Source organism: Crocuta crocuta, unplaced genomic scaffold (assembly GCF_008692635.1).
Source record: "Crocuta crocuta isolate KB4526 unplaced genomic scaffold, BGI_CrCroc_1.0 scaffold35, whole genome shotgun sequence".
NCBI lineage: Eukaryota > Metazoa > Chordata > Mammalia > Carnivora > Hyaenidae > Crocuta > Crocuta crocuta.
The window spans coordinates 4,908,665-4,928,134 of NW_027530625.1; the positions used below are offsets into that span (position 1 = coordinate 4,908,665).

The 19,470-nt window shown below is 50.3% G+C and overlaps 2 protein-coding genes across 2 annotated transcripts in view; one reads left to right on the forward strand and one right to left on the reverse strand.

Annotated features, from left to right (window-relative positions):
- Positions 1–3,944: 3,944 nt before the first annotated feature.
- Positions 3,945–8,561, reverse strand: NAIF1 (nuclear apoptosis inducing factor 1). Its single transcript, XM_077768286.1, has 3 exons — positions 8,022–8,561; positions 4,746–6,346; positions 3,945–4,663 (listed from the first exon to the last, which is right to left on the reverse strand). Exons 1-2 carry the CDS (start codon positions 8,530–8,532, stop codon positions 5,874–5,876), a joined length of 984 nt encoding a protein of 327 aa, XP_077624412.1. The 5' UTR covers positions 8,533–8,561; the 3' UTR covers positions 3,945–4,663; positions 4,746–5,873.
- A 1,085-nt stretch (positions 8,562–9,646) lies between these two features.
- SLC25A25 (solute carrier family 25 member 25) overlaps positions 9,647–19,470 on the forward strand; it is a 32,970-nt gene continuing 23,146 nt past the window's right edge. Inside the window, exon 1 of the mRNA XM_077768288.1 lies at positions 9,647–10,003. Within this exon, the coding sequence (XP_077624414.1) occupies positions 9,746–10,003 (258 nt within the window). The 5' untranslated portion in view covers positions 9,647–9,745. The remainder of the gene's footprint in view (positions 10,004–19,470) is intronic.

Genomic DNA, 19,470 nt, shown 5'->3' on the forward strand with positions numbered 1-19,470 from the left:
TTCTGAAGACTCTCCTCAGAAGGGTCTGGAAGCAGGGAGGTGGGCGAGGGGGATGCTGTAGGTAACCCAGGTGAGAGAGAGAGGTGGATAGATTTGAGAGCTATCAGCAGCCTTAACAACCAGAGGATGTGAGGGGTGAGGCAACAAGGATGTGGCCTGGGCTTCTAGCTCGGGCAGCTGGGGAGTGGGGGTGCCACTCTCAGAGCTGGGCTAAGCCAGGAACAAAGCAGACAAGGCTGTTGAAACTGAGTGGCTCCCAGTGAGGGGATCGTTGGAAAACAAGGGAGTCCATGTGGACTCCCTGGAGTTAGGGAGAATAGTGTGGGGAGCCATGGGGGTGCACAGCAGGGGGGTGACCTAGGCCCATGGGAGGCTGGGAAGGGCCTCTAGAGGAAGTGAGATCCAGGCTGAGCCCCAGGAGTTGACACAGAAGGTGATGGATGGCCCGGATTTGACAGAGAACCAGCACATTCCAGCACAGCCTCTATATCTGTCACCAGACAGGCCATTTTGAGAACGACATCCCCCTGTGCAAATATCCATGCCAACTTTGGCTCATCTTCTCTTTCATTCATTCACTCATTTAGACAGAGAGGTGGGGGAGAGACAGAGAGAGAAGGGGACAGAAGATGCAAAGCGGGCTCTGCTGACAGCAGAGAGCCCGATTCGGGGCTCAAACCCACGAGCCGAGCCGTGAGATCATGACCTGAGCTGAAGTCAGGTGCTTAACCGACTGAGCCACCCAGACGCCCCTCATCTTAATTTAAAAAGAGTGGGTTTGTCCCTGCCTGTTCCTCTCAGCAAGCACCTTGCCTTTCTCTCCAGCCCTGACCAATCGTCTCAAATTTCCCTGCAGGTCAGGAAGTCTTTTCCAGAGAGATCTCCAAGCACGTCTGCACAGATGGGTCCCTCCAAGCCCCGGGCCCCTTTCTAATATGCAAAGATTTCCAGGATAGAAGGAGCCAAAGTACCCACCCCATCCCCCACCCCTACCTGCCAAGGGTTTTCGCTTTCTAATCTCTTGGCTCAAAGCTCCAGGAAATTGAAAGGAAGTTCAATAAGGTCTCTTTCAAAATCTGGGGAGCTCCCTTCTCTCCTGATTGGTGGAATGCAGGAATGTGGAGGAGAGGCTGTCTTTCATGGATCAGAAGTCCTGACCCCCCATTTATAAAAAAAGCAGCAAGTTAGCTTGATTCCAGACATGGCCTCCTCAGTTCCTCCCCTCCCCCTTTGCAAGAGCCACACCTCCATCAAGAGGTGGAGTCTCCTTCCTCCAGGCCCTTGAATCTGGGCTACCAGGTGACTGCGTGACCAAGAGAAAAAGTGAAAAAGCAAAGTGTTGCTGTGCCAGAGGACAAGCAGCTTCCAGTTCTTGTTCTCGGAAGCCCACCAGCATGCTGTGAGGGAGCCCAAGCAGCCGCATGGAGAAGCCCATGGAGAGGACTGAGGTGCCAGCCCCAGCTCCCTGCCCCCACGGCGTTCCCAGCCCACCATCCATCATCAGCTTGAAAGACATGGGAGCGAGCTCTCTTGGGAAGAGGACCTCCCAGGCACAGGACGAGGCCCCAGCGGACACTGAGAGAGAGAGAGAGAGAGAGAGAGAGAGAGAGAGAGAAGCCACTCTCTCTGAGCCCTGCTCATACTGCAAAATCACAAACAAATAAATGATTTTGCCATCTTAAGCTCAAACCACTTTGGCCAAAGCTCCCATTGTGATCTCAAGACTCACAGTGCCTTTGGAGTATCAAGGCACTGCAGTAATGATGACAGCAGCCAGTGTTCACTGAGCACATGTCATATCCTAGGCACAGGCTGGGTGTTACGTACCCGATCTCACAAAATCGGTTAATACATACAGTGCTTAGGACAGTGTCTGCACATGGTTAAGTGCTCAATAAGCAGTAGCTATTTGGGGTGCCTAGTGGCTCAGTCCAACTCTTGATTTCAGTTCAGGTCATGATCTCACGGTTTGTGAGATCGAGCCCTGAGTCGGGCTCTGTGCCGACAGTGGGGAGCCTGCTTGGGATTTTCTGTCTCCCTCTCTCTCTGCCCCTCCCCCGTTTATGCTCACTCTCTCAAAAATAAATAAATAAACAAACTTTAAAAAATCAGTAAAAAATTGGGGCACCTGAGTGGCTCAGTCGGTTAAGTGTCCGACTTCGGCTCAGGTCATGATCTCACAGTTCGGTGGGTTTGAGCCCTACATCAGGATCTGTGCTGACAGCTCAGAGCCTGGAGCCTGTTTCAGATTCTGTGTCTGCCTCTCGCCCACTCACATGCTGTCTCTCTCAGTCTCACTCTCAAAAATAAAGATTAAAAAAATTAATTTTAAAAAAACTAATAAAAAAATAAATAGTAGCTGTTTCCATTGAATAACACTGCATAATAGCCTTGGCATGCAGGGGCTGTAATTCATCATCCCCACTTTAGAACTGAGAAAACTGAGGTCTGGCAAAGGTAAGAGACACAGTGAGTAAATGGCGGGACCTAGCTCAAGCCCCACCCTGCCTGAGCCCAGGGCCTTTGCTGGTCTCTTGGTCCTGCTTGGCAGACTATAGTTCACAAAGGACACCTTTCTGAAAGATTTCCATCAAAATGGTTTAAAATGTAAAAAAAGGCTTCCACTACTTGAACCTGTAAGCTTCAGTGGGTTGGAGGACTTGCTTGTTGCAAATTCCCACATTTCACGAAGGACTCCAAAAAAATCACCCCAGTATAACTGACAGTTTTCCAGGAGCACCATCAAGGTGAAGTGGGTTTAATTCTGTTAAACCATCCTTTTCCCTCTTGATATGAATGTCCAAAGCCTGTACAGAAAGAGAGAGGTCACTGTGTTTCTCTTTCAAGTGCCAAGAACAATATAGCACGCGGTGCCTCCTGGCTCTCCTCATCTGACCTAGAAACTTCTTTTTTTTTAATGTTTTATTTATTTCTGAGAGAGAGAGAGAGAGAGAGAGAGAGGGAGACAGCGTGAGCAGGGGAGGGTCAGAGAGAGAGGGAGACACAGAATCTGAAACAGGCTCCAGGCCCTGAGCTAGCTGTCAGCACAGAGCCCGACGCAGGGCTCGAACCCACGAACTGTGAGATCATGACCTGAGCCAAAGTCGGACGCTTAACCAACTGAGCCACCCAGGCGCCCCTGACCTAGAAACTTCTTAAGGTTAGGCTCAAATGGTCTCTAGGTGACTTCACATCTGACTGGCAGCAAGACTAGCATAGTTAAGAGCATAGGCCACCCCAGAGAATCAGGTAGCTGTGTGACTTTAAGCAAATTGCTCAACCTCTCTGATCCTCAGTGTTCTCATCTGCAAACTGAGAACAGTATTATTACTTAAATCATGGGGCTATTGCAAAGAGTCAATGAGGTAATGCTTGTAAGGTCTAGACAGAGCAGGGGCTTGATTCCTTCTGTTTTTATTATTACTAACTATGGGGGAGAGCGATAATTCTGTCCAGGAAGGCTGGGCTCCCTCCAGAATTAAGGCCGCTCTTAAGAGAGAATATTTGCTAGGCAGGATTTTTCAACTGTCAGTAGCCACTCCTGAGAACCACCTTCCCTGGGACATGATCCGTGATCCCATGATTTGTGAATCCAGCCGAGATTAAGTCTTCCAGCCACTAAGGCAAAGTTTGTCTGTAATCTTCAGGAAATACCAGAATCACCCAGAGAGCTTGTATACACAGCAGATTCTTAGAGCTCTCCTCCCAGCAGTCTCTTCTAGCTTTTACGTGGGGTCAGGTTTGGGGTCAGGTTTACCAAACAGCCCAAGTAATTCTCACCCAGAGTCGGAAACATTGCCCTAAACTGAGGGTCAGCAGACTTTTCTATCAAGGACAGTAAATACCTTTGGCTCTGTGGGCCAGATGTCTCTGTCACAATTGCTCAGCCCTGCCACCAGAGCACAAAAACTGCCACAGACTTTCAGTAAATGAAGGGTTGTGGCTGTGTCCAATAAAACTTTATTGACAAAGACAGGTGCTGGGCCAGATCTGACCCCTGGGCCGTACTATGCCAGCCCGTTCTCTGCCAGCCCATTATCTCCTACCTATAACCAATAAAGACACAGATATGTGTAAAAAAAAAAAAAAGTGATATGTTTTTAATTTAAAATTATGACCTGGCAAGAAGCAGTCAGTTTAAGTGATCACCCAGGATTCCTCTTTATACCCAATCAGAACAGATGCAATACTGGCTCAGGTTGCCAACCCCAGAGACAAACCAAACTGAGTGGCAAGTCCGCAGGAAGTCCCCATAGCCTCCCTGCCAGGGCCGTCAGGCTCCCCGGAGGGAGTGTGCCCGGGTTGCCAGGGGCCGCTGCTTTCCAGCCTGTGGCGATTTCCTTCCTCCACTCACCCCCTCCCCAGCCTGATTCCTCTCCGTTGCTCTATAGCTGGCGCTGCCCCTGCCCTCCACAGAGAGGCTGACTGTACCATCCGGCAGTCACCTCCCGACCATCTCTGGGGGCACCTTGCTGTGGCTGCAACCACGGAGCAAGCAATTCCAAACACACGTGCCTAGAAGCGCAGCACCTTGACGGTTTAGCTGAGATCTGGAGCCTCGAGTAGCAATCGCTGGTCACGTGTGGCCGAGGCACTGGCAGCAAAATGGCGGTCCTGGGGAATGATCTGGGAAGACGCAGGGTCTCAGTGATGGATGGCGATTCTGAAAATGAAACAGACAAATGCCATCTGGGTAAATGCCCTACAAAAGGTGACAGAGCGTCGAGACGGAAAGGGCACACTACCTTCTTCAGCGCTCCGAGGTCAATCTGCTCTTCCCCGAGCTCAGAAGTCAAAGGTCCCGCATCTTATCAGCTCTGGCTCTCCCACCTCAAACATTCAGGGCCAATCAGGCCTTCAGATTCACCCAGCCAGTGGGAGTCTCGCAGGAACATGAGGCGCCGAATGAGGGAAGAGGGAGTCCGGGGCAGGATGCTGAGCAGGCTTTTTCCCACACTGAGTTTCGGAATCACGGAGTCAGAAGAGGAAAGGAGGAAGGGTGTGGCCAGAGCTGCCCCCTCTTTCCCAGGAGGGGTCCGAGGCACAGAATAAATACAACTGTGCTGAAGCAAGCCCTCTGGAAGAAGCCAACCGGTCACCTCAGACTCACTGCAGGGGAGCGGGGGGGCAACATGTTTCCACGCGGGTCTGTTTTCTCTCAAATTTACAGCACCCAAAGCCTGATGTCTGACCTGGGTCAAAAGCTTTCAGGATGAACCACTAACGGGCTGCCCAGGGATCCAGTGGAAGACAAGATGGTGGCCAATCAGTCCCCATGACACCCAGCATTCCTGAGCCCAGAGGGCTGCACGCTGGGTGTACTGCAGAGCCAGCCCAGGGTTGGGGCGGGGGGGGTAGTGAGGAGAGCACAGATTGACTAGAATCCCCTGAGAACTGAGGCACAGTGCAAAGGAGAAAAGGGTGGAGTTTCCTCCTCAGGCCCCGCTATTGTGTCACTACCAGCACCACTGACATCTTATTCGAAGCGATGACACTGGGTCGGGTAGGGGGAGCCGTTCAGCACAGACCCCGGCTGGGAGACGGCCCCCAGCCAGAACCTTCCTTACAGTTGTCCTAGACAGAGTCTGGGTGGTGTCACAACCCTTGGCTCGTGACAACGTGTGTAGCAGCACCAGCGTCCAGCCTCCTCCATCCCCCAACCAATCTTCAGGTTCTCAGCAAGGCAGCTCAAGTGGTGAGGGTAAGAGAGTTCGAGTCCCGGGAGCCCAACAACTTTTCAGTCTCCCTCACAGTCTAACAAAGAGAGAGCTGTCCACGTGGCCAGCGCTAGCCTCAGGCCAGTCACAAAGCCCACTTAGAAGACCACACTGACGTCATCCGATTACAGTAGAAGGCTGGGACGGCCCCCGTCCTCACTGGATGATGCTGTCGGGCTGCCCGTTCTGGGCCACCTGTCCAGGGTCCGAGGCGGGAGTGGGGTTGGGCGTGTTGCTCTGCAGGTAGCGGCGGAAATCTTTGATCATGGGCCGGAGGACCTGGATGAGGACACTCAGCGCTGCCTGGGTGCCCTCCATGGCCTGGGCCTGGCGCTCCTGGGCGCAGGCCTGTACCTCCTGGGAGCGGCGGATCATCTGCAGTAGGTCGTTCTGCTGCTCCAGGTGCTGGGCGATCTCCTTCACGTGCAGATTGGTGACTCGCTGCTCCTGGATCAGCTTGGCAGAGTTGAGGGCGATGCGGCTCTTGAGCGCCTGAGGTTTGACCGAAGTGTCAGGGTGCTGAGCTATCATCTCCACCGGAGCCTCGGCTGGGAGGGCTGGTGGGGCCTCCGTGGTACAGTACTCTACCACTCCCTCCTCCAGCGTGTGGTAGGTGGTCTCCGTGGGGACTGTGGGGAAGAAAGAGCAAAGGCAGTGGCAGGTCACCTTCTAGAAAGAAAGAAGCTGGCCACATGGGGCAGGGAGGAGGCCTGAAGCCGTATTTCTGAGGGAATTCAGGTCCTTTGGCTTTATAGCTATTCTTGTATAAATCTAGAACCTAGAGCATTGAGAATCTACTTGGTAACCAAAGGACCAGTCTCAGATCTGGCGAAACCAAAGAGGCTAATAATACTAGTGCATAGAGCACCTACTATGTGCCAGGCACCGTCTAAGCCCTTTGCACTCGGTAGCTCGATGAATGCTTGTAATGACACGGAGAGGCAGGCACTGTTGTGCTCAGTTTTGGAGATGAGGAAGCAGACTGAAAAATATGGAGTGACTTGCCCATGGGTACACAGTTTTATTCAACAGGCCCAGGAAGCAAACCCGGGCCTGCCTAACACCGGAGTCCAATTTGCTCCTAACCACCGCACTGGGACACTTCCAGTCAATAATGGCGGCACCACGTGCTCACTGCAGTGACAGCTCTCAGCAGCCATCTTGGGTGGGACTCTCTGTGTGAAGTGTTTGCAGCCACACACTAGTCTTCCCTCCCTCCTTCTTTTATGGCCAAGCAGCTGCTTAAGTGCCCAATAAATGCCTCCCATCTCCTTGGCCAAAGGAATACCTAGAGGTCCTTCCTGTTCTAGAGTAGCAACTGATTTAGACCAGCGCTCGATCCTCTTTAGCATCTTGATATCCTTAGAAAACATGGCCGCAGGGGGATGGCCCTCACATATACACCCAATTCCCCAGAGCCCCATTGAGAATCACTGACGGATACAGGCCCATAGCCCAGCACAACCAAGCAGTTCACAGTCACTGGTACAAACTCTTATCTGAACTAAAAAATCCGACCAAACCATTGCCATTCATAGCTGAGAACCTCTGGAGGAATTCTGGGTGGGCTGTTTGGGCCTCCATGCCCATGGGAAAGGTCAATTTTCTCTATCCTTCAATGCCAACATCAGCTCTGGGTCCCCACCCCAATCAGGAAGCCCCTTCCTCTTCTGAGTCCTTAGGTTCTCCTGAGGGAGTGTCTCATCTGTCCTATTAGAATATAGCTGGCCTGTTATTTTAAACACCCCGGTAATCCAATCCCAGTGCCAAGCACAATGTTTGACATAGAATAAGGAAGTGCTAGTGTTGGAGGAGTGAATAAACGGATTAACACAGGAACCATGAGGTTTCTGAGCAGTGCCTGACGAATGTTTGCTGCACTGAGAACCCAGAACGTCTTTGTCCAGAATCGATGCCTGACTTGGCTATTATTATTCCCATCCATCTATTCATTCAGCAAATATGTCCTGACTGCCTACTATGTGTCAGGCCCTGTGATAAGTCCCGTGGGGACACAGCCATGGTCTCTGACTTCAAGGACCACCTAGTTCAGTCAGTCATGGACATGAATGGTGGCAACACAGTTGGGAGCAATCCAGCCCATCAGGAGTCCAGACTGTGTGCTGAGGAAGTCCCAAAGAGAACCAGATCACTTCTGTCTGTGGAGCTCTCGGAAGGCCTCGTGGTCTTCCGAGACTCCCATCTGACCTTTGACCCTTTGCAGCCAACCTTCCCCCGGCTGCCCCAGCTCTTGCTGGCCCTTCCCATTTAGGCACGACGGACTGGGCGGGAGAGGTCACTCACTCTGTGTCAGGGTGACCGTGGCTGCGGCTGCAGTGGCTGTGGGTCCAAGGGCCACGGGGTGGATCTCTGTGGTACTAGGCAAGCTGATGATGGTGGCCTCGCCCAGCAGGTTGCAGATGCGCTGTTGCATGGGGGTGAGCAGGACGGGGGCTACAGCTGGGCCACCGCCGCCACTGCCACCACCCGTCCCAGGCCCACCGGCTCCATCCTCCTCAGTGGGCCCTGGGGCCTCGCCACCCTCCACCGCTGCCCGGACCTGGGCAACCTTGCGACGGACCTCGGTCTTGAGGTCAGACCACTTCTTCTTGACCTCTGGCAGCTCCCTGCGGCAGGTGGCCACCGCGTTGACCCTTCTTAAGATGCCGTGCCAGGCCGCACTCTTGGCAGCCAGAGGGACCCCGGCGTTGAAATGGTTCACCAGCAGGTGCTTCTTCAGTTCCAGCTCCTCCACGATGATTTCCACCTCTCGCTCAGAGAAGTTCATCTTCCTCTTCTTGGCTGGGACGGCCATGGCCTCTCCCCACCCCCCTTTTCAAAGAAATTATAATCCCCTCAACTGCCCCAATTCCCCTTCTCTTCTTCCTCAGCCTCGCCTCTCACCCACTCCCCTACAGGGGATAGGCCGGGCTTGCCCAAGGCCAAGCACCAGGCCTTTGGTAACCCCCCTCGCTACGCAAAGTGCGTAGGGCCCAGCCCCGACCGGCCCGGCCGCTGCCAGCCAGCTGCGTAATGGCTTCCTGAATCTGCCTCTTCCGCCGGGGCGTGCGGAGATCCGCCCACTTCCCCTCTTCCCGCCTCCCAGAGATTCTCTGGGGCAACACGCCTTCCTGGTTGGTCGCGGCTCAGACATCACGTCGATCACTGGTTCTTTGGATCTGTCGCTCAGCTAAAGACCACGCCTATTTACTGGAATTGGCCTGATCATTGGTCTAAAGGTGTGTCTGTCGCTAAAGAGCGCTCCGCCCATCTGCCTTTATTCACTTCCATTGGAAAATCGTTCTGTCCTTCAGTCGTCAGTATTACGACTATTAAACGCCGTTAAATTCAGCTATTTTATTGGTGGTTTAGGGAGTTAGATTACCAAAACCCGGTCTCCTGAGGATACCTACTGCTTTCCGCCTTGAGCCACCGGCCAATTAATTTTTAATTCTACTCACGGGGACAAACTCTGCCTTGCCGCCTCAGCTCACAAGTGCTCCTCACACAAATCCTACTTCCCACCAGAGACTACGATGTCTCCGTACACTACCGCTCCTCCCATCCTTACGATTCCTCACCCTCAACAGCGTTTCTTAATGGAAATTGGACACGGGGCCTTCCGCCTGCTAATCACGTAACTTCTGCCTATCACGGCGTGATTTCCTCTCTCCGGCCCAGCTCAGCCAATCCGCACCTCCTTCAGTTTGAATCGGCCGTAGGCTGAGCCGGGATCGCCCCGCCTTCTCCATTGATCCTGGCAGTGCCCGGCGGCGTGGGCGGTCCCCGGGGAGGCTCCGCCCTGCCCAGATGGCCGTCCGGGCCTGTGACTGGCCGGCTGCGCGCCCGGGGGCGTGGCCAACGAGGCGGTGCGCGGCGGGGCGGGGCTCCCGGAAGCGGCCCCTCCCGCCCCCTTGCCGGCTTCTTCCATCCCGCGCTCGCGGTCCGGGGACTCCCGCGTGTCTTCCGCGTTCTCCCCGCCGGCCAGCCGCCCTCGCCTCGCGCCCGGCGCCCCTGTCTCGCGCCCGATGGTGAGCAGTGTGTTGTGCCGCTGCGTGGCTTCCCCGCCGCCGGACGCCGCCCCCACCGCCGCCTCGTCGTCCGCTTCGTCGCCGGCGTCCGTGGACCCGTGCGGCGGCGCCGTCTGCGGGGGCCCGGACCACCGGCTGCGCCTGTGGAGCCTCTTCCAGACCCTCGACGTCAACCGTGACGGCGGCTTGTGTGTCAACGACTTGGCCGTGGGGCTGCGGCGCCTGGGACTGCACCGCACCGAGGGCGAGCTTCGGGTAGGCGGCGCGCACGGTCCGCGCGGTCTGGGAGGGGGCCTCTTCGCGCCACAGTTCCGGGAGCTCGGGGTGACAGGTCTGGGCTGCTTGGTGACAGGTGTGAACAGCCCGGCTTCTTGAGCAGCTCCTGGGAGCGTGCCAGGTCTGGTGGACCGCCTCTTGGGCTGGGTGGGACACCCCATTTATGCCCTGGTGGAAGTGGAGCTGCTTCTTGACCTCTGTGGGTGCTTGAGCCAGAGGGAAAGGCTCTCCGTTGGCACAGGTGGGCACTGTCTGGGGCTGTCCGGTGGGCAGTAGCCCTTTTTGCTTAGGTTTTCCCCAGGGGAGAAGGCCAAGTTTTGGGAGCCACCGTTTGTCACCTCCTGACCTTTCAAGCTAAGCTTGATGCTCTCCCCAACCTCCCACTGACTTTTATCCATCCTCCAGCGGCACCCCTCCCTTCCCCTCTCGTTTCCATGCCAGCCGTGGGCCCTGATCTGGTTCCTCTCAGAAACATGTGGGAGTTAGAAAAAATGGGAACTGGGGTTTGAGGCAGCTCTGTGAGGATGTGGGTGAAGACTGACAGTTTTCATCGCGTAGGCTCATCCCCACTGACATGCTTATCCAGAAGATGGGTTCGTGATCTAGAGTGGAAGAATCTGGGAGGAAAGTCTTCCTAAAAGTGAAAGCGTTGCAAGCCTAGGATTTGTTACTCCCTGTTCTGGAGTGGGCTTTGGCCAAGGAGGATGGGGGGACAGAGCATGGCCATAAAGAAAAGTGCTGTCCTTTCGTTATAAGAACCCCAAGCCGAGGCTGCCCCTGCCCCTTCTGTCTCTGGTATTTCCCCCCACCTGACTTGATAGCCGCAGGCACTCTTCCCAAGTATTTCATCTAGTGTGGCTTAACCTGATTTCCAGCCTCGGCTAGAACTTCCGAGAGCTTTACCTAGTAACCTGTTTCTCTCCTGAGTTAGCGTGTTTAGGCCATTTGTAGATAAAACAGTTGGAGAATCTCTCATAGCCAAATATGAAAAAAAAAACCTCTGATAAAACACCAGTGAATTAAACCCATTTGTTGGTCGGGGTGGGTATATGCAAGGTGTTTTTAACTCCTGCCCATAGTATATTGGGTCAACATCTAAGGTATTTAACCTACTTAGGATCGGCCTGGAAGACCAAGCGTAACACTGTGCAAGATACAAGCTTTGGGTAAGTCCAAGAGGTTTGGAGACAAGTTTAAGATTTTTTTTTTCTTCTGACTTTTACACAGAATGGCATTGCGAACTAGGTATTTTCCCATACATATCTGATGAGTAAGTCATTTGGAAAGATAGGCTGGCTAAACTCAGAGGGTCTGGACTCAGTGAAGGGTGAGCCTGTGTGAACCTTTCTGCTTTTGTGAACCCACCCACCTAGCCTAAGATGCCAGGGACATGGAGGGCATCTGGCTGCAGGAGTTACTCAATATCTTTATATCATGCCTTGTGCGACAACTGTGATTCACAACACATCTGATATTGACGCCAATCCTTTTTTATTGGGAGGGGGTAGTAAATTTGTAAGGGCAAATAAGGAGAAAGTGACCAATTTTCTTTCAAGTGTTAAAAAGAAAACTTTTTAATTAACCAAAGAGAGCTTTGCCCCTTGGGGCCGCCTTGGCTCTAAAATCTTGGACTCTGACTTATCTCACTTCTGTGATATGAAACAATGCTTTATTACTCTTTTGGTGTGCGGATTTAGCATGGACTCCATTTCAACAACTCTTTCAGCTTTAGAGACCTTGAGGATGATCCGTTTTATTCACTTACCTACAAGTAAGTCCTGTGGCCAATGACTGAAGTATTAGAGAACCTGCCTTTTTTGTAAATAACTGGGCCACCGGAAGACAGGCTCCCTCTTGAACCCCCCATACCGCTTCCTGTTGAAATTCTATCAGTATTAGCTACATGCAGAAAAAGCAGGGCTGCAGTTTTGCAGAGCTAGCAAAACCAAAAGCAAACGTGGGGGCCCTTTAGTTTGAAATGGGCCTTGAAAAACACCGTATCAAATTTTGGTAGCTGCTTCACGTGACCCAGAGGGCCAGTCTGAGATGCTAGGGTTTGTGCAGGAATCCACTGTGAGTGCTTATCAGTGGTGAACCCAGGCCATGTGACTACACAGAGCCTCCTGCTAGCTTACCACAGGTCAAGTCAAGTTTTCTTTAGACATGAACCAGCAGTTTTTGGCACCTGCCTTTATTTCGGAAGAAACTGGGACAGCAGAGGGAAAATGACTTAAAATGGAAGTGGGCAGAGAAACCCATGGCAGCCAGCCAGGGACATTTTCTTTGTAAAGGGCATGTGAGCCAGAAGCCCGTCCTGGGACAAAAGAGGGGCAGGGCTTATTAAAGAAAGAAAGAAAAGGGATGACGACAACAGTAGTGGCTTTGGAAGATGAGGCTTCAGCTGGAGCTAATTATAGATTGCCTATTTAAGGCAGTTTCATGTGACCAAACACAATCTTTGTTTTAAAACAAATTTAAAACCTAGGGTAGAACTCAGGCAGCCAATTAGAGGACCCAAGCTGTGTGACATGTAAACAGTGGTCCCTTTAGCTGAGGCTTGTGGGCCCCCTTAAGGGCCTAGTGTTTAACGCAGGTGAGGAGTCCAGAAGACCTGATGTGTTTGCTCACCCAAGAGATTTGCATATGTGCCATTGAGTTTGAGCTCCATGTTGACTTTGTGAAGTAAGCAGGACAGTGTTTTCACCCCATTTTATAGAGGAAGGAACAGAGCTCTGAAAAGACTATGAAACAACCCCAGAACTCATTGGCTGCTGAGGAATTACACCAGAGAAGCAACTGGAACGGTCTTCTGATTCCTGCTCCACTCCTCTATTACTCTACCAGTTGTCTCTGAGGGACACCCAGAGAGTTCCTTCTCGGGCCTGCAAAAGATGAGGAGAGATCCATGTAGAACCACAGCTGTTATTCCCAAAATAGATTTCAAGATTATCCAGAGATTATCCTGGCAAAAAATGAGAATCCACCTTGCCCTAATTCCCTCTTTGACTTTAGCGGTGTCTAATGAGGCAATCTCTGTTGACTTGAAATAGTTGAATAGAAGATTACCAATATCAGGTTGGTGTTGCTTAATCCCAGACAGTACTGTTGAACTCTATACCTTTTACTTTATTTTCTGTCAAAGATTTCATTTTTAAGTAATCTCTACACACAACATGGGGCTTAAATTTACAACCCTGAGTTCAGGAGTCGCACGCTCTTCTGACAGAGCCAGCCAGGTGCCCCAAACTCTCTATCTTTTAAATGTTTGGCCTTCTTTGGGGAAGGTATTTACCTAGATAGCCAGACTTAGGTGAGATCGTCTGCAGAAGAAAGAGCCTTCTCAATAGAAAGGGCACGGACCACATTTCTTGTGATATAATGGCCCATTAGAAAAAGAAAAATGCTGGGGTGCTTGGGTGGCTCAGTTGGTTAAGTGTCCGACTTCAGCTCAGGTCATGATCTCACGTTTCGTGGGTTCGAGTCCCGCATCGGACTCTGTGCTGACAGCCAGCTCAGAGCCTGGAGCCTGTTTCAGATTCTGTATCTCTCTCTCTCTCTGACCCTCCCTTGCTCACGCTGTGTCTTTCTCTCTCTCAGAAATAAATAAAAACATAAAAAAACTTAATAAAAAAAAAAGAAAAATGCTATTTGCAGATTGGATTGAATTCATATATTAAACTGACTGTGTTTTATTGTTGCAAAATTGGTTCCTGGCTTGCAGTAATTATCAAGTCAACTAGAAGGTTTTTTTTTTAATTACTTGATATTTGGAAAGATGGAATGAGGTACCCCGATCCCAGGACCTAATGATAAATGGGAATATCTGAGTGGGCCTCATCTGAAGTTGCAGTTGGATTCCTCTGATGTTCAGAGTCATTAATTGTCGAAGCCTCATCGAAACCACGGGGGATTGAGAGAAAAAACCACAGGGGATTGAGAGAAAAGTTTGCTGATACTCATTTCCAGGACTGCTGAGTGCAGCCTCAAGATGAATCTGGTGAATGCAACTCTACTTATTATCCATTTGCTCTAGTCTCATAAACCTAAGCCTGGGCAGACTTTTCGTTTCTAACCATTTCTTCCTGTACTAATGTGAATTTGGCAGAGTCAAAGAATTTAGTCTTGAGAGGGTCACCAGCCATCAGAGGCCAGCCTCCCACCCAGTGCGGGGAGCTTTGCTCCTATGGCATCCTTCTTAGATGGCCATCCAGCCCATTCCATTGTGGACCTAGTTGGGGTCATCGTGAGTTCTTTCTTATGTCAGACAGTCTGCTTGTATTTCCAGATGCTACCCTACCCATTTGCCCCAAGTGATCCAAGGGTTCTTTAAGTATCTGAAAACAGCCGTCTTATCTTTCTGCAGTCTCTTCTGCTAAAAGCAGTTTTTATTAGGCATTTCTTGATATGCTGACCTTTTGGAGTTCGTCATCTGAGCAGGATAACATGGGAGCACAGACTTCTTTCGGAAACATTTTTACTCTAAGTCAAAGAAGCGAATCACAGAGTCATATCATGTATTATATGATCATTTATACGAAAGCCCAGAATAGGGAAAGCTATAGCAACAAAGTAGACTAGTGTTTGCCTAGGCCTGGGAGGGGAAGGGAGTGGAGAGATACGATGATAACTAAAGGGCCTGGGGTTTCTTTTCGGGGTGAGAAAATGTCCTACAGTTGACCATGGTGATGGATGCATATATCTGTGAACATACCGAAAAACCTCAAATTGTATAAATGGGAGATTTGGATGGTGTGCAGATTTTATCTCAATGAAACCGTTTTCAAAAACTTAGTACACGGGCGCCTGGCTGGCTCATTTGGAAGAAAATGGAGATCTTGGTGTTGTGAGTTCGAGCCCCATGTTGGGTGTAGAGATTGCTGAAACAAATTTAAAAAAACCTTAAAAACAACAACAAAAAGCACAGGACAGGATCTGTGGTACAAACCTGGGTTCAAGACTTGTTTCTGTTGCTCGCTAGCCATGTGACCTTGAGCACCCTCCCTCTGCCTCTCCACGCCTCAGTTTCCCTGTCAGAAACATGGCGGTATGAATACCTACGTCATTATTTTTTTTTTTCATTTTTAAATTTATTTTTTGAGAGAGACAGTGCGAGCAGGGGAGGGGCAGAGAGAGAGACAGAATTTGAAGACAACCTCCAGGCTCTGAGCTAGCTATGAGCACAGAGCCCGATACGGGGCTCGAACCCATGAACCGCGAGATCATGACCCGAGCTGAAGTCAGACGCTCAACCAACTGAGCCACCCAGGCGCCCCTGAATACCTACTTCATAAGGTTGTTGTGGGATTAGATTAGACAAACTTTATATGGAGCCTAGTAGAGTGTCTGACACCTAGGTGTTCAGCACAGAGTGATTTTTTGCACACTGAGTGTTTGAAAATAAGATGCCCAGCATTGGTTGGGCATTGGTCTACAGTTTCTCCCAGATCGCCTAGGTGAAGAGCGGAACAGAAGGAAAGAGAATGTCTGGGGACATCAGTAATTAAGGTTGTATAGCACCCAGGTCTCCTTCCTATCAGCCGAGAGGGCCTTCAGCAGTTTGGAAAAAGGCATGTGGGTTGTGGCACGGCTGGGCCCTACAGACACTAGGAAGAGGGAAATAAAGAAGCCCTGCCGGCAGGAAATCTCTTACTGAAGCGGCAGACTCCCTCTACACAGAAGGAAGTGTCTGGCCCACATGTTCCCCTGGACGGCACTGGGCCCTTGAGGGGCTCTCCCCAGCCTTTTGCCTGTCTGGTGAGCCATGGACGGCCTTCTCTCACGTCTGAAGTTCACTTCAAAGTTGTGAAAATGGCAGCTTCCAGTGGAGCTGACTGCAAACCTTTGGAGATGAGCTCGCCAACCTCGATATTTTGCCAAAGTGGGACTGAGACTCAGAGGCCAGGCTGGCTTGAGGCAGAGGCAGTAGCAGAGCGCTGCCCAGTTTTGCCTCTGATTTTGACTCTGCCCAATTTAGCTCAGCTCGCACCGCCTCCTTGCTTCTGTGGCTGTGGGTACGGCGGCGCTAACCCTCAAGACTTTGCAACTTTTATTTTCCCAGTTCATGACGTTGACACATCTGCCTGTAGCACCAGCTCAACATTTTAGGACCCCTGATGGTGCTCAGGAAACAGACACTAAAATGATACGCACACTCTTCCTAAGTAGGAGATATAAAAGACTCAACACAATACCTAAGGGAAGAAAAAGAAGCAATTTCGGTCTTAAAGGTATACCCGCCTTTAAAGTAAATAAAAGTAAATAAATAGAGGCGCCTGGGGGGGGGCTCAGTTGGTTAAGCGTCCCACTTTGGCTCAGGTCGTGCTGTCTCTGTTCGTGATTCTGTGTCTCCCTCTCTCTCTCTGCCCCTCCCCTGCTCATGCTCAGTCTCCCTCTCAGGAATGAATAACCTTGGGAAAAAATGTTGAATAATAAATAAAGTAAATAAATGAATACAAAGCTTAAGGAGCTTCTTATCTGCTTTGAACTCTAGGCCAGGAAGCTTGAAAAGGAGGTGAGTCATGACTCATTTTCTAGGGCCAAAGGGGAAACTGGAGATGGTGGCTCTCCCCTGTCCCTGCTGTTGCTTTGTGAAGCCTTCCGTGTTGTTCCCGACAACCCCTGGCCTCACGCCTTCTTTCCTCCAGCCCTCCTTCCTCGGCGAGAGTCTGACGTGACTCTTCTCACCAAAACACAAAGGAAACCACCTATATTGTGTGGGAAAAGTCTCAAAAGCCACTGAAAGGCCAGCAGCAGGCAGAGGGTAGTTTAGAATGAGTACAAACTGTGTGAAATCTTGGCTGTGGGTGTGACACAGTAGAATTGTCCTGTGGGTTAAAACCAGCCAGCGACAGCCCCACCTTCATTCATCTGTTGGCCTCCCCCCCCCCCGTCCTTCCTGTGCAAAACCCACTGCTGCTTTTGGTTAATGCCTTTAGGCTGAGTCTGCGTCCATGTGATGTTGGAACTGGAAAGGTTTTCAAGGTTTGTCCAGTTTGGTCCCCCCACCTGGCAGCCCAGAGAGGCTAATACAGCTTGTCCAGGGCCAACAGATGCACTCGCCGGGCGAAGGTAAGGTCCTTGGTGCACCCCTTAGTGATAATGCATTTATGGATGCAGTTAACTCCTTTTTTCATTCATTCACGATGGGGGATGGTATTCTTGGTGGAGTCTCTTTAACCTATATAAGAGGTAAAGGTAGCATCTAATGAATCTATAGCTAAAATATGCCTTTTCTGAATTATTTCTGAGGACTGGTTTGATATACACCAGTTATGCTCCCACAGAATTCCCAAGCCTGCCCTTCACACCCCAAGCAGCGTCTTTGCTGAAGGCAGTGGTTTGCTGGGTTTCACACCCCTGTCCTGGCTCCTCTCTGCAGTCCTCACTCAGCACCGTGCGAGCAGCTGGGGGAGAGCTATTTTTGCCCCATTGGTTCAATCTCAGTTTTAGTCTGCGATCCTGCAGTCAGTTTTAAGAAACTGAAAACATTCAGTGTTGCTTTAATAATAAATCTGCTGGTTTGCCTTTTTGAGTGGGAGAAGAGAAGGCGTGAATAAAGATAAAGTGGCTGCAGAAATTTGACTCCGCGTGTGCCCATGGGTTTGACTTCCACTGATCAAGTTTGGATTCGTTGAGAAATTTCTGATCATTTTAGGTGATTGGGTTTCTACCAGCTGGCCTCAGTGCCGCATCCTGCCGCTTGCCTCAAGGAGAAGCCTGCTGTTCTAAAAGCACATCCCAGAAATATCATGCCAGTTTCCACGTGGTCTCTTGCTTTGCAGACCTTTAATTTACGTGTCACGTCTCAAAATCCTACACTTAAAAATCGGGTTAATTTTGTACGCCCCTAACTTTCTTTTAGAGAAGAGAAAAAGACCTTAGGCATTGACCTTCAACTTGGGGCCTCGATGGGGACTGGCTGTTCACCAGGAGTAGATAGTAGCCCTCTCAGGAGTTTTTTCCAGAAGTGCACTTCTCTTTCCCACAGTCAAAGGAGTGTCCTTCAGGGACTTTTTGCCAAAACGAGGCTTTTTTTGGTTTTACTTCCTAAAATGGAAATAAACTTGGGGATTTCACCTTTGTCATCACTGCAGAATTGTCATCTTCAAAGCCTGAGGTTCTTGGATGCCAAAGGAGGCAAGTGCCTGGCTCCGCCTCATTGTCTCCCTACAACCCACTTGGCCAAGCCAGTCCTCATTTTCAAGGCAAATCAGTCTGGCTTTCTGTCAGATAAAATCTGGCTTCATTTTTCAGTTTAAGAAAAAAAAGTGTTATTAGGCTTCCGTTTGACAACAGCTGTTCTGAATGGTAAATAATGCTAAGATAGGTCGTAGTAGTTAAACTGGTAGACACGGACCTGGAGCATCACCCTGGAGTCAGTCGTGGGAAATCCTCTCTGCCTTATTAGAAGACTCCTCAGGAATCTCCAGTTACTCTTCTGTGCCATGCTCTAGGGCCTTTTTGCACCCTGGGCAGTTCCTCAGGATAATTTGGAATGGGCTCCCATGGGGGGTCGATTCCACTGGAATCTTGTTTTCTTTGAAACATATGGGAGATCCTGTTTTATCCAGCAAATCTGTTTCCTGGATTCCTGGAAGAGTGGGTAACTTCTGCTGGTGATTAGCCTCATCTTAACTAGGTTCTGTTGATGTATAAGCAATAATTATAGGAAGGTAATACTTGCTCGCCCGGTCTCTGGGTATGGGTGGGCTCTCATACCCAAGAAAGCCAAGTGTGGGAAAGTTGTATTATAGGAATTGCATGTAACCCAAAAGAAACTATACGGGCCTACCAGATACCGCTGGCTTCAGTGATGACGCATGATATAAGGAAAGCGATGTACTGCATTAACCCACAAGGGAACCAAAGATACAAGAGAAAGTGCTTTAAAATAAAAATATTGGCAAAGCATGTGATGGGACAAATTTTCATTAACCTCTGTCTTGGGTGCAAATTTTAAGATAAGGAACGCATGGTCTCTCCCTTGCCTAGTTTTATTATTTCCTTCCTTCTGCTTAGTCTGGGTTGATTTTGTTCTTTTCTGCTTTCTCGAGAGGGAAGTTGACGTCATTGATTTGAGGCCTGTCTTTTCTAATATGGGCTTTCCCATCTAAGTACTGCTTTGGCAACATCCCACAACTTTTTATGTGTTCTGCTTTCACACCGTTCGAAATACTTTCTCATTTCTTTCCTTTCCTTTTTTTTTTTTTTAAGTTTTTAAAAATTTATTTATTTTGAGAGAGAGGATGCACGGAGGGAAGGAAGGAGGAGAGAGAATCCCAAACAGGCTCTGCAATGTCAGCTTGGAGCTTGATACGGGGCTCAAATTCACAAACTGTGAGATCATGACCTGAACCAAAATCAAGAGTCAGACACCTAACTGACTGAGCCACCCAGGCACCCCAATACTTTCTCGTTTCTCTTTTGATTTCTTCTTTGATACATGG